Source organism: Sander vitreus, chromosome 17, assembly GCF_031162955.1.
Source record: "Sander vitreus isolate 19-12246 chromosome 17, sanVit1, whole genome shotgun sequence".
In the NCBI taxonomy this organism is placed as follows: domain Eukaryota; kingdom Metazoa; phylum Chordata; class Actinopteri; order Perciformes; family Percidae; genus Sander; species Sander vitreus.
The window spans coordinates 20018603-20032654 of NC_135871.1; the positions used below are offsets into that span (position 1 = coordinate 20018603).

General features: G+C 38.0%; 2 protein-coding genes across 5 annotated transcripts in view; one reads left to right on the plus strand and one right to left on the minus strand.

Annotated features, from left to right (window-relative positions):
- Positions 1–4616, minus strand: part of abraxas2 (abraxas 2, BRISC complex subunit) — a 13067-nt gene extending 8451 nt beyond the window's left edge. For both annotated transcript variants that reach the window (XM_078272916.1, XM_078272915.1), the window contains exons 1-3: positions 4507–4616; positions 2576–2666; positions 395–431 (exon numbers count right to left, since the gene is read on the minus strand). In XM_078272916.1, the coding sequence (XP_078129042.1) occupies positions 395–431; positions 2576–2666; positions 4507–4578 (200 nt within the window). In that variant the 5' untranslated portion in view covers positions 4579–4616. The remainder of the gene's footprint in view (positions 1–394; positions 432–2575; positions 2667–4506) is intronic.
- A 1005-nt stretch (positions 4617–5621) lies between these two features.
- On the plus strand, positions 5622–12358 carry eef1akmt2 (EEF1A lysine methyltransferase 2). Of its 3 annotated transcripts, none has more exons than XM_078273407.1 (7): positions 5622–5791; positions 6052–6117; positions 6311–6425; positions 7570–7632; positions 8085–8192; positions 9865–10081; positions 11759–12358. In XM_078273407.1, the coding sequence occupies exons 1-7, from the start codon at positions 5679–5681 to the stop codon at positions 11854–11856; spliced, it is 780 nt and encodes a 259-aa protein (XP_078129533.1). In that variant the 5' UTR covers positions 5622–5678; the 3' UTR covers positions 11857–12358. The 3 variants fall into 3 exon arrangements, with proteins under 3 accessions (XP_078129533.1, XP_078129534.1, XP_078129535.1); XM_078273409.1 differs by having other exon boundaries at positions 5758–5791; positions 6052–6107; XM_078273408.1 differs by lacking the exon at positions 7570–7632.
- Positions 12359–14052: the final 1694 nt, after the last annotated feature.

A 14052-nucleotide genomic window follows, 5' to 3' on the forward strand; every position in this document is an offset into this window, starting at 1 on the left:
TGTATTTGTGTTATTACATTATCTGGGTCACATAACAGTGATATAGCCAAAATATGTATCATGGGATTTATTCAAAACTTTAATTTGTTTCAAAAAGTGATAAATAAATATTTTAAAATTTGCCTATGAGCTACAATTATATTGTTAATCGCAATTATTTCTGAGACAATTAATTGAACAGCAAAATTTGGAATTGTTGCAGCTCTACGTATGCGTTACAACAGTTGTCAGGTTTTCCTAAATGAAATGATCATGGCCAAAACTGCTGGCTGACCATTTTTGTCTCCATAACGCAGTGTCTGTATTACAATTGACACTGTTTTAGGGAGACAGTATGTGCATTGATACTTGATGATAAAAGTAGCTGTTTGAGAATAAAAAGCTCATATCTTACCTAAATAACTGTGCACAAGGATCATGGTTATGTATTTCTGTTGGGGAAAAAGTAATGACAGATGTTTGTTATATAGCATCATATATGCAAAATCTTTAAAAGGCACAAGTCAAAGTGTAGCCCCACAACCTATATATATATAAAAAAAAAAACTACAACGACTACAACCTTATATTCGCATGTATCTTTATCATATTCATGAAGATACCTGTAATGTATATGGCCAAAAGGACTGTTTTGGCACTTAAGGCCACAGAAACGGGAAACCTAAACTAGCAAAGCTTCTGTTACTGATTATGTTACATTGTTTTTTTTGTTTCGGTTGTTGTAGTTTACAATACAAACTCACGTACCAAGGGACTCAAATTCAAACCATTTAAAAAAAAAAAAAAAAAAGGCCATTAGCGTGAATCTGCCGATTCTGTGACTAAAGCAGAAGGATAAGTGCTCAGCAAAAAGCTGCTTATTGGCATCATTTCTTTCCCAGTTACATTTTCCATTCAGATGCATCAATTCACGCTTCTCCTAATAGCACTGAAGGGACAGAGGAGAAATTCAGGAAGCAGTAAAACCAAGCAATCTACACAACTGGGAAAAAAAAAAAAAAAAATGTAAATGCATTCTTGAAATATTTTAATAAGTTAGCCATATTTTGGCAGATTAAAATTCAATACTACTGATTCCCATGGCTCTCCTGTAGTTATCTAGTCTGCTGTTTATTTGAAGAAGCATCTTCAACAAGAAATGTTATTCTATTCAACACAAATAGTTAGTCAACAGTCTATAAAACAAATAGTAAGGCCCCTGCACACCTACACAGGTACTTTAACTTATGGCAGGGTCCCAAGCCTTTTTGTGCACCACCTAAGCTGAATGAATGTAAAATGTTAGCATCAAAACTATCTAAATTACTTTTCTCAGATCTAATGATTGTAGTTGGTCCCTACTGGACTTCTTTAGCAAGTTTTGTCTTTAAGCTTTTTGATTGCTATTTATTTATAATCTTCTTTAGCTTTTCTAACGTTTTAGACACAGATATGGTAATAATATTGGTAACTAATGATGTGAAATTGCATTTTTCTTTTTATTGAAAATCATAATATTTTATGAGGGAGGACCTCTAAACCCCACGTCAAATATGTGCACCTAATTCTTCCACAAACCTAGGGGGAAACACTGTATGGCTTATTCAACTTATCCTCAGCTTAAGGTTGGACAATGATATTGTGGAAAGTACAGGATGTCATCAAAATGTATGAACTTAAAAGTTGTCCCTTATAGATGCAATCAACTGGGGAGTGAGGGAGATGTCAACAACTTCAGTCTGTACACGCCTACACTGCTTTGGGAAGAGCTCTTAACAAGTAAACAAAGTGAGAACACCTGTGAGCACAGGGGCTTTAACACAACTTGTCTTACGTGTTGTTCTGATCTTTTTAAAAAAAGGTGCGAAAAGGACTACATTTTGACTTGTCATAGCAGAAAAAGCACAGGTGTTGTTAATAGAGATGTTCCGATACCGATACCAGTATCGGTATCGGCTCCGATACTGCCTAAAATGCTGGTATCGGGAAGTACTGGAGTTTATGCACCGATCCGATACCACGTAATAAAGCCCTAAATAAAAAATACGTTAAAAGTAGTTTATTTATGTTCTTTTTCCGTTATAACTGACTGTCAAACTGGATAATAAAAGAAAGTTCTGTGGCATTCATGTTTCACAAAGAGTTTAACCTGAGCCAGACTGACAACAAAGATAGAAATCATATCACATCCATACAGGGATAGTATACAGTTCTTAAAACATAATAAAATATATGACACACTAGTATCGGATCGGTACTCGCTATCGGCCGATACGCAAGTTCAGGTATCGGGAAGCAAAAAATGATATCGGACCATCTCTACTTGTTAATGACATTAAACATGGCTTGGTTCTATTTAAGTATCCTAAATATCAGACACTGAAGCAGCTAAATGTAATTTAGTAAGCAATCAATATTATTATTATTTACACCTGTGCTTTTCCTACAGTGAAATGAAAAAGGCCTATGGAATTATAATCATGTGAACTTCTTTACAGTCCCTTTACAGGCTTCTGTCACAGAATGGCATTGATCAGTTGCCACTTGTTGCTTAAGATGTCACAACATTTTTCGTTTTGTCCGTTTCAGGGCTTACCTACTACCTGGAGCAATTCTGCACTGCTGATCTGTGTGTCACTGATGCTGACAGTCTCTTCTTGTCTTACATCTCCTAATAGGAAGCCCTCCTGTGCAAATACATTTTTATAAAACGGTTAGGGCACTAACATAGACCAGACACAATTAGTCCATTAATCAGTTATTTAAGCAACAGATAAATAACCAACATCATTTCTTTCTAATCAATTCATTGTTGAAGTTATTTATCAAGCAAAAAAAAAAACCAAACATATTTTGGTTACAACTTCTAAAATGCATAGATTTGCTTTTCACTGTTTTATATTAGACTAGCCAGATGGATAATCCTTTCATGCTAATGATTTTAACATGGTTGAGTGCATACAGAAAAACAATATACATGTCAGAATCACTTATCAAGACAATCCAACCGGATTGCCCCTTAAGTATCGAGCATCGAAAAATGCCTTGTCGTTCTATACCAAATTTCAATACCTAAGGAATAAATCTAATCAGCGTCAGTGAGCCAATAAGCATGGAGCATGCTTGTACCAAGATTTAACGCTGGCGATTGACTGTGTAACGTTACACTTTGTAGAGGCATGCAGGAAAAACACTACAACAAATAGTATTGTAAAGTATTGTGTGACATGCACCAACAACACCATGACAAATTCCTTGTATGCGCAAAAAACTAAAAATACTTGGCAATAAAGCCCTTTCTGATTCTGTTGCAGAGACGTCCCCTTTCTAAAAGTCTACAGAGAAAATGAGAATAATAATGAAAAATGATCATTGCCTCCAATATCATGAATCATATCACAATTGCAATATCAGTCAAAATAATCGCATTCGATATTTTCCTCATATTGTGCAGCCCTGGTAGTGTAAAGGAGCTGATTTTGTTTTATTTTTAAAGAGTTGTACTGCAATGTGTATCGTTGTAATTTATTTTTTATAAAATATGAACAAACGAAGTAAATGATCGTTCAGGAACCTTACAGTCACTGTATGATACCCAGACGTATTCATGCAACATAAAATAGCAGATCAACTTTTTTGTGCTGAGAGTAAATTAAGTCGTTTAGACAGCAGCTGGTGAACAACAGCGCTGCCTCATTCGTTATGCTTATGTCAGGAATGCAGGCAAACTTGTAAGCAACAACTATCCACCTATCAAAAAGGCGTGTAAACAGCTTCATTTGTTCTAACGCTTGTGTGAAAGTTGTCTCGGTAGTGTCTGTCCCATACGCTGACCACAAAGCTTTTCTCCTCGATTGCGTTTCGAGCACGCCAAAGGCCAAAATAAAATAAAAGCATGTTTAACGTTACGCATGTCAGTAGACTTAGCTAAATGCAAAAGACAGCTAACGTCAGGTGGCTAACAAGCTAATCTAGCAACATAGAAACGACAAAAACAAAAAAGGTTTAATGTAACCTAACGTTAGTTATGAGATTCACTGCGTTAACTTCATATGTTTGATGACACCCTAAACTGATCAGATGACAGGTTGAGGTGACTGTAGCAGCACCCGGCACACGGAAGTCACTTGACTTGGCAGCTTAGTTAACGTTAAGTAACGTTAGCTAACGAGTATTTCCTGGAAGTCAAACTTTCCCATATTGATATGTATTCGTACGTATGGCTCTTTATAGGTCATGTTATAAATTAGATATTTAACACATTTGGAGCTGTAACACATGATATCATCTTAAAATTACTAATTATGTCTTCATGTTCCTGTAGCTAGCTAGCTAGCTACACAGTCTCATTAAAGCATACCTGCCCGGCAAATAGACGGGACCAATACTAGCTAGCCAGCAACAGGATGATGACACTAAAAAACAACACAAACTATGGCGTTGATGAACGATCAAACACATCGCTGAGTTTCGCACACTATAGCAACAATTGCCTTATAGTTTGTCAACATAATTTTAAATACTTACATGATCTGAGTTGCTGTTGGCGCTGTGATAACACACAGAACTAAAAGTATAACCTGAAATGGATGCCGCCATGATGGAAACATCCCTATCATCAACCCGATGCCCCTGCGGTTGCAAGCACGCTCCTCAAACGCAACGTCTTCTGGGAACTGTAGGCGATCGGTATCAAAGGAAATGAAAGCAGAGATAAGGTTGCTAAGGATTTTTATAAGATGGAAAACTGGGCAAACAATTCTATTTCAGGATAAAGATATTCTTATATGTTTTGAATGTAATGAGATGAAAAAATATGTAAATTTTGAAAAAAAGAAGAAATTGGCGGACTCTAAACCACACTGGACATTTTTTATCAAGAACTGCATCAACATTAGACTGGGTAGTAAACCCAGCCCGATCTGCCGGCGATTTGATTTCGCCCTGCAGCTAAAAGATTGAGCTTGGTCTGGTGATAGCCAGACTACATCAACATAGCAACACTATTGAATTATTGAAGTCTTCAATCTCAAATTCAATTTGAAGTAAAAGTGGCAAAAGCAATGGGTTGTAGAAAAGAAAGGACGATGGTTTTACAGAGTTCAAAGGAAAGTGGGAGAAATGAGGTGTTCAGGAAGGAGCAGGAGACAAGAGACATAATACCAAGACTTAGATTTGGACACGGTGGACTAAACTAAATAGGTAAGCATATAATACAGGTAGATTACTGTGATTACTGGGCAAGAATAAACAACATTGAGCATATCAGGATATTATCAGAAATATGAGAAGGAAAGAAGGCATTTGATTCAAAATCTCACGAAGATAAAATGTACAGCGCGATCTAATAGATATTCTACAAAAGAACTCAAGAAATTAGTGTTATCGAGTACTATTTCAGAATTTTAAAGAAATGGATATGTTTAAGAATTTATGAGTTAGGTTATTTATTTATTTATTTGTCATTATTATTATTATTGTTATTATTATTATTATTATTATTATTATTATTATTATTATTATTATTATTTGAATAATGTATATTAGTTATTCTGATCCGCACTCTGATCCGCACTCCATACCGATAGATGGCGATAATGCACCAAACCGGTGTTTGAAGAAGAATTTGTAGGCGACGACGACCGACAATATATGCGACCGACAGCAGGCTAGAGAGCATCCACCCTCCTCTCTCTAGCATGGATGTCGCCACAGAAAACGTGGATGTAGAAAGTGGAAATACCTCAGACCCAGAGGACGACAATTGCTCAGATAACGATTTTGAACCTTCAAAACTCGGAACGAAAGAATAGTATGTGTTATTCGTTAGAACTTACGTTGGTTATTCTTGTCAGGCTCCACAACTAGCTAAGCTAGCTTTTCAACTAACGCTACAAGATACATCCGGAGCTTGTAAAAAAAAAAATGGGATACTAGCAATTTATATAAACTTTAAGTCAGGCTACTGATGTTTTTTTATTTTGCAATGACTGTGTTATGTTTCTAAAATAGCAACGTGCTATTTATGTATTATATAAGTAGCTAATTGTCAGTGACATTTCTTTTCTGCAGTTGGGAAGATGCGTACCAAAAAGAACTTGAGACATTCACAGACATTGGGGATGTTGGTGAGATATGGTAATCATATAACGAGTATTGACATGCTGGCATGGTCACTGCCAGAATTTTTCAATAGTTCCACTTGTTATTACTGTATATGAGTATTTGTCATGCCAACATATAATGCTTCCTAGTACAAGATTTGTACAGTGTTATTGGTTTCTGACAATAGTCTGTGTCATTACTAAAGTTTGTGTTTTTGTCTTGTAAGGTTTGGTGAAGAAAGCATGAGCCGTGTGCTGCGATGGATGGACAAAGCTAATATCCCAGAAAATGCTGCCATTCTTGACATTGGCACTGGAAATGGAGCCTTTTTAGTTGAACTGGTGTGAACAGAGTGAAAATATATATTTTTTGACACCATCTTGATATTTTTTATTTCACGGCCACTTCATTTAAAGGTGCAATATGTAAAACTGACCGCTAGTGTTTAAAATAGTTACTGCAGTACAAATTCAAACTACTGGAGAGAGTTGTCTCCCCTGCCCCCTCCTCCCCAGACTCAAAGTTCACAGAGATTGCCAGGCTCGCTTTGCCAGACCCTCCTCCAAAGTGCGCTGAAGGAGCATCCACAACAATGTTGCTAGACACTTGTCTCATATAGCCAGACGTTACTTCACAGCATAGCGGAGTAGCTAACGTTAGATGCTGGCTATATTGACCATCATAAAAGCCCATTCTCACGCGGACCTCTGTACCCAACTGATAGGCACACTTTTTTGGCTTAGAATTACGGTAGGAACCGCAACAAACACAACAACCTCGCCGTCCTCCCACCCGACGGACAGACATACTTCCTTTGCTTAGAATTACAGTGAGAACCGCTAAAAATAACACTACCTTGCCATCCTCTCCAACCGACTGAACATACTTTATTGGCTTAGAATTACGGCAACAATCACTAAACACACTGCAAACTCAAGGTCCTCTCTTCACGATTTACAGCCCCCCTCTCTTGGCTTAAAATAACTCAGCGTTGTCGGCTACGGCCGCTGAACAGGCTACACGTTGTAAACCGCTGTGGCCCACTTGCCTGGTCCTCCGTTAACGTTAGCAGTTAACAGGGTTAGCATTGCGGCGTTAGCCAGGACCAGTCGGGATCACTTTACTGACTGTGTCTCAATTGTTTTTGCGAGTAACCAACTCGGGTACTCTAGCTATATAATTCAATGTGAGTAGCTACACGAATGTTGAAATGACATAAAATGCCCGTCCCTTGTAGCCGTGATAAATTTGAAGCTAATGCTTACCTGTTCAAGAGGAAATTAGCCAACTTTGCGTCCTTTTTGGGCTCTAAGCTGTCTCCATCTTTCAAATACATCTCCAATATTTACTCGGGGTTTGTTGCGTCTCTGGTCACGTACGAGACATGCAGTTTTTTAGGTCGGTTAGAATCTATCTCTGTTGATCCTGTTTGTTTGTTTTCTGCTTTCATGGCTGTGCTAACGTTACGGGTTTACGTTTTTACAGGTATATCTGGCAACCCGGCCGGGCTGTCAAACCGGGCAGTTAACAACACACAGGCCAAAATTGGTGCATTGGGGTCATTTTTGGATTTATTACAGTAAATATATTACATATTGGACCTTTTTTAAGAGTGCGTAAAGGGTCAGTTCACCAAAATCAAAACAAGTCACATAAATATAGCAACATCTGTGGATTATACACGGTATCAAGGATATTGTTAATGAAAACACTACATTTACATATCAAAGCTATTTTATTCGGATGATGGCATAAGTATCAGCCATCTCAAAACATTGCCAAAAACTATCTGCACTAAATACCACTAGGGGTTGAGTGGAACTATATATTTGAGTTAGGTGATCTGAGCCTTAAATGAATATTTTGTAAATGACAGCTAGGTTTACAGTGATGACCTTGTTAACAAACTACTTTAACATTTCTCAGACATTTCTGTCACCGTTGATAAGCTTTGCATTTCATTTGCTGTGTTTTTTTTGTTGTTTTTTGTGTGTGTCAAGGCTAAACACGGATACAGGAATCTGACGGGTATAGATTATTCGTCAGCGTCTGTAGAATTGGCCAGAAAGATTCTGCAGGCGGAGGACTTGACGGATGTCACTGTAAAGGTGGGTTCAGTTATGTTTGTCATTAAAACTATAGCATTACATTACTGTTAACTTAAACAAGTATCGCAACACATGTAGTAGTCACAGGGACTACAGTCTGTTCAAGTTCACATGATTATTGTGATAAGAAGTGAGCAACAGTTGGGAAATGTTAATTTGTACCAGACATACTTTCTAATTGGAATTTGAAAGCTTTGTGGGGTTTACTGTGGCGGTACAACTGGAGCGATTACATTATGCCAGACTGCGATGTAGATCGTTGAACTTGTATTAATTTATACAGGTGTTAAAGTGCCTTACAGCACACTGATTATGACATTTACACCATTAATAGATGATTGGTATACTGAGTATTTATAGTGCTAGGTGAACAGCGTGAATCAACATTTTCTGCAAAAAAAAATTATTTTCTCCACTTAAGTGCTGCAACATAATGTTTTAGTGTATCTGGTGGATCGTATGCCATGCACAAATCACCCATTGATACAAAATGAATCCCCTCTGTTCCTAAGTGCCAATGATAACAATATAGCTTTAAGCATACTGTGAGCCGGCCGGGGAAGGTTAGAGGAAACTCTCCTGTGTTTACCATGTGGGAGAGTTGGATAGGAAGAAGGCTCTGAAAGTGATGGAAGTCTGCCCACCATTTAGATTAAACCACCTCAAACACCCACATAAATTGGCAGGATTTAACACCGCTAACAAAAAAAGTTATAAATGCTGGCAGGGCTATAAGGAATGTGATGAGTGAGTTTTTCTCTCCTGTGCGTATTATACAGTTGCATATGTTATACGCATCACATACGTTTGATGGTGTGTGCTTTGCTTGGACAGAAAGCCTTCTACAGAAGTCAATATTGACCCTAGCTGGACCGGGGGAGCTACAGTGGTTCTATGAGTGTGTGAGAGAGAGAAATAGGATGTTGGTATTTTTATAATGCTGCAGAAGACCAAAATAATGTGTGAATGTGCTCGTTTGTGTGTAGCCTTGAATGGAGTCTGAGGGACTGGGAGGAGTTTCACCTACATGATAAAAAAGCTTCTTCGACACGTCTTACCTCAAAGGTCATTAGTCTCAAATCCTTGTCAAGCCCTGCCTCCATTTACATTAGTCACAGCCTACTGCTGCTTTGACATGTCTTCATACATTCCAACAACATCTTCCCTTTGACATATCTTCATACATTCCAACATCATCTTCCCACTTTTTTCATATTACAGGCTCACATTCAAATTGAACTCGGATCAGTTGCAACAATATCTAGCATATATAGTATTTCTGTCTCTAGTGAATCACTGTTGATCATCCGTTTATAAATCACACATTTTGTCCATGATGGGTTGTGAGTATATGGCTCTTGAGCTCTCCCCAGAGATCTGATGCTCTCCAGATAAAGGGCTCCTTTCACTGGTGGTATGGTAGGTCAGCAACCTCCGCAGAATTAACCGCTGTCATGTTGGCAGTTGGAATTTAGTTTGAAAGTTAACCAGTGAGGTATAACACTTTCCATCTTGGTTGGTGCTGAAAGATATCTTCTGCAGGTAACTATATACTTTATCCTACATCTAAAGAGCCGGACTAAACATGTCGCTATGTTTTATATTTGCTGTTAGGATGATCAACTTAACTTTTCCTTAACTTCTCACTTTTTCTGTTTTTTTTTTTTTTTAGGAGATGGATTTCCTTAACTGCCATGGGGAGCTAAAGGGTTTTGATGTCTGTATCGACAAAGGAACATTTGATGCAATAAGCTTAAACCCAGACAACTCCAAGGAGGGCAAAAAACTCTATCTCCAAGTTTTAAAAGATGCTCTAAAGGACAAAGGATTCTTCGCTGTCACCTCCTGTAACTGGACAAAAGAGCAGCTGCTAGACAGATTCAGTGAAGGTGAGGGGATGCACAGAAATTAATTATTTTATGTCTGATAATTTTTTGTTAGATTCTGATGAATCTTGTTAAAGGGATGGTTCAGAATTTTGGACATAGGACCTAATTTCCAAATTAGCCAGTGTGTTATTTATCAGTGGAGACCGTTTTCAACACTTTTCATCCAGTCTTTCCAGTTGCAGAGTTCGCTGGTGCTAGGCTAGCGCAAGTCAACAGTAACTGCTAGCCTGCGCTTCTGTTTACTTTTCGGCGCAGTACTACTAACTGGAGCAAAGTAAAGTTCTGCCGCTGCTGAGAAACTAGTCCCTCAAAATGTAATGCGATCATTGAGATGCAAGGGTAGTTTTTAGTGCTGTCAGTTAAACGCGTTAACGGTGTTAACGCAAACCAATTTTAACGGCGTCAATTTTTTTTATCGCGAGATTAACGTTCTTTCCGCATAGTAAACTTTGTAGTTTTTTTCACATGCTGTTGCAACAACTAGTAACGTTACAAAAACTACAGCACCACACTGGATCTAGCTAGACCGGAAACAAAACAGGCACGCCGCACACACTTGTTTGTGCTTGCGAGCCGGCCAAAGAGTAGTAGGCTAACGTTAGGTTTTGAGTGGATGGCGAGCGTGAGATGCCGAAATGGATGCCAATAAGATTCTGAATGCAAAGTTTACTTTTAAAAAGTTGCCAAATGGTTCCATTGACAAGACCAAAGTGATCTGTGTGTTTTGTTGTTGTGAACTGAGCTATCATCGCAGCACGTCCAGTCTGAAATACCACTTGATGGCCAAGAACACAGCTGATGCGAATTCTCCGCCCCCTCGTCAAAGCCAGGCGACCTAGGCACAAAGCAAGCGGATCCACTTTTTCCATGTTGATAAGAGCATTAAAATGAGAAAAAATAATTGGACAAAAAGAAATCTAGGGACATTTAGAATAGATAAAAATGTGTGATTAATTGCGAGTTAACTATGACATTAATGTAATTGCGATTAAATATTTTAATCGTTTGACAGCACTAGTAGTTGTATTTCCAACATTATTCTAGCAGACATTTACATCGATAGTCTGGCGTTATTATTTATTTGCCTCGGGTGTACTGTGGAGTGCGTGAGACTGTTTGTAATGGCAGGCTAGCAGTTACTTGGAAATGAGGTCCTATGTCCAAAATTCTGAACCACCCCTTTAATTTCTTGTTAATTGAGTAACACTGAGTGTAAACAACTTGTGTTTGTCTAAAAGAAAATTCCACAGGGCACCTTTAGTGTATTTGTGCAGTGTTGTTAATGGGATAAAATGATGGGAAAACCTGTTGTTTTGTTGTCTGACCCCCAGTCAAAACACAGACAGTTTTACAACTGCGACAGTTACCTGGCAGGTTGTTAAGCTGCAGGCAACAACAGCCTTGTAAAGTCAGAATTATAGCAAGCTTCCAACAGCTGTCACTCCTCTCAGTGTAGTCACTCTGGAGAGCCTGCAGGGGGCCAAAGGGCCTTGAGAGCTCATCTGTCACACTGACAGGTTGTCTTTAAAAGGCCCTAGGAAGCACCACTGATGGTGCATGAAAAGTTCATGACCCTCTGTAGCCATAGTCAACAAGAAATGATCTGTGTTTAAGCCAATATGTTTATGTTCTGGTAGTATTTCTTAACCTGCACATTTTCTCTGTGTTGCCTCACAGGATTTGATTTTGTACAGGAGTTGCCTACACCAAGTTTCCAATTTGGAGGCAAGACAGGCAACAGTGTGACAGCACTCATCTTCAAGCGATTACATTGATTCACATGTCCCCAGAGGAAATTTTTGTTTTTTTGTCATCAATTCTGCAGTTTTTTTCTGTAGACGTTTTCACCCAGACCTGATTGTATAGTAATTCGTTTTTTAAAGATTTGTGTAATGAAGCAAGCATACAGTATAACTGATTGAAACAATACTCTTGAAATAAATACTTTTTTTGTTTTGTTGCTGTCATATTAACTTTGCATTGATCCACACAGTGCTATAGGCACCTGATACATATTTGTATGAAATTGTTCTGTAATATTTGTTATACAGTTATGCAGGCAATTAAGATTGTTTAATTCAATTTCAGTTTCAAAGATGTTTACATACATTTAAAATGGTGCTTCACGTTGGAATGTACTTAGCAGTATCTCGCATAGTATCCCAAAAATAGTACTGGTCATTTTTTATCACACTTTCAAAACTGTTTCAATGCTACACAGGAATATCTGTTAACTCCTGTTTTCTGTGGATTAAAAAACAAAGCCATAATCTGTCACTGAAGACTATAAATCTCACATTGGATGTGGTAATGTAAACTATCTGAATGAAGCTGAATAACAAAACTCCTCACACACAGGTAACGTACAATTAGATTAAGGGTCATATGAAGTATTTTCACATGAAACCTTTTAAACTCAATAACATGGGTTCTCTCTGGCTCTTTGTGTAATTTAGGTTTCCATATCTTGTGGCATCAAGAGCCTTTCAAATGTGAACTCATGCATGCACTGGCACTTATTTGACTGTAGTTACTTTCCTGAGGCTACCTATAGTAAGAGTTCAGCCAGACAGTCTTTGTTTGATTTGATGAGTTCCCACAGGCCTAGAGGCTAAATTGTATTCTGGATTTGTTTTATATAAGGGCTAGAAGAGAAAGGAGATATACACGATAATTTGTACTGAACATTTTTCCCCTATTCCATAAATCATCTTATAGCCCCTCAAATTACTTTGCAATGACCCTGTTGAGAGTCCTGACCCACAGTTAGAAAACCACTGTTCTGTCTTAGGAAGTTGTAGTTAATTGCCTCCATCTTTCATGACATCTGGAAAAATAGCCCAAACCTAATTGTCTATACTACTGGAAACCAGCAGAGCTTGGGATCCAGACGACCATGATTAAGAACGTCTGACATAATGAATAAACAAGAGGCCATGCCTTCTGTGGAAGAGAGGACTGTCTGCCATTTCTTTTCTCAATGACAGCATTAATGACTGTCAAACTCAGGATCCTAATTGAGAGCATGGTCAGTAGTCCAATGGGAGCTGTAGATGTTGAGGCACGCAGTTGAGTAAACACATGCAAAGCTTTACAACTACTGCCTGGAATTTTACAAGGCTCTGGATATCCTGCCTGGATGTGCATAGTATGCCCCCATTTACAAGGATTCCCATGAAGTCAAACTTCCATTATACAGTATATCCTTTTCGACATTCACTCTCATCAAAACAAAATTTCTTAGGGAGATCATTGTGTTTTTCATTGTATCAGATTTTAATATGCACCAAAGTTACCTCCTTGAATATACTGCAGCATACTCATGTCCCTTGCACAGGTGCTGTTGCTAAGAAACACCACAATCCTGTTTGACTATGTAAAGTCATGAGATTGTTGGTCAGTTTTTCCATGATACATCATTCCTAACAGTGGATTGCACTTGAATCAGAATCTAGTACTGCAAGTAAATTGTCTTAAATATAAAATAAAAATAAAATATGTTAGTGATTCCGTTATCATTCAGCCAAATCTTTTCTTGTATGTCAACCTTCACTTTTAGAGAAGTTGCGTAAAATGTATTATTCATGAAGAGTTTACAAAGTAATTAAGTAATGTGCTGCTGGCACTATGGGCTGACACTTACATGTTACATGTATGTCCATTCTTTTGAAACTGGATATATCTTGACCTTGTATCTGAAAAATGCTTCACTGTGCATGTAATGTAGATTAACTCAGGAAGTCAAACCGTCTTTCTTGTTAAAATGGCCCATTTTAATCAAAAGGGAAGTTGGAACCATTTCTTTCGGCATCTTTTGTATTTTATTACTATCCACCATGAAGTAAAATAAAACTGTGGATCTTGCTGGTTTGAACTGAGCTGTAGAGAACATTTACCACCGTCAGCATTTTTCATAGCTTCTGGGTTGGCACACATGCCCTAAACTACACTTTTATTCCACTCATAATACC

What these genes read in the sequence shown, in the direction of transcription:
- eef1akmt2 (XM_078273407.1), top strand. Translation starts at nt 5,679, where the DNA reads ATGGATGTCGCCACAGAAAACGTGGATGTAGAAAGTGGAAATACCTCA. An exon ending in GAGCCTTTTTAGTTGAACTG is followed by an intron (nt 6,426 to 7,569) that starts GTGTGAACAGAG and finishes ACGTTTTTACAG; the next exon opens with GTATATCTGGCAACCCGGCC. An exon ending in TGACGGATGTCACTGTAAAG is followed by an intron (nt 8,193 to 9,864) that starts GTGGGTTCAGTT and finishes TTTTTTTTTTAG; the next exon opens with GAGATGGATTTCCTTAACTG.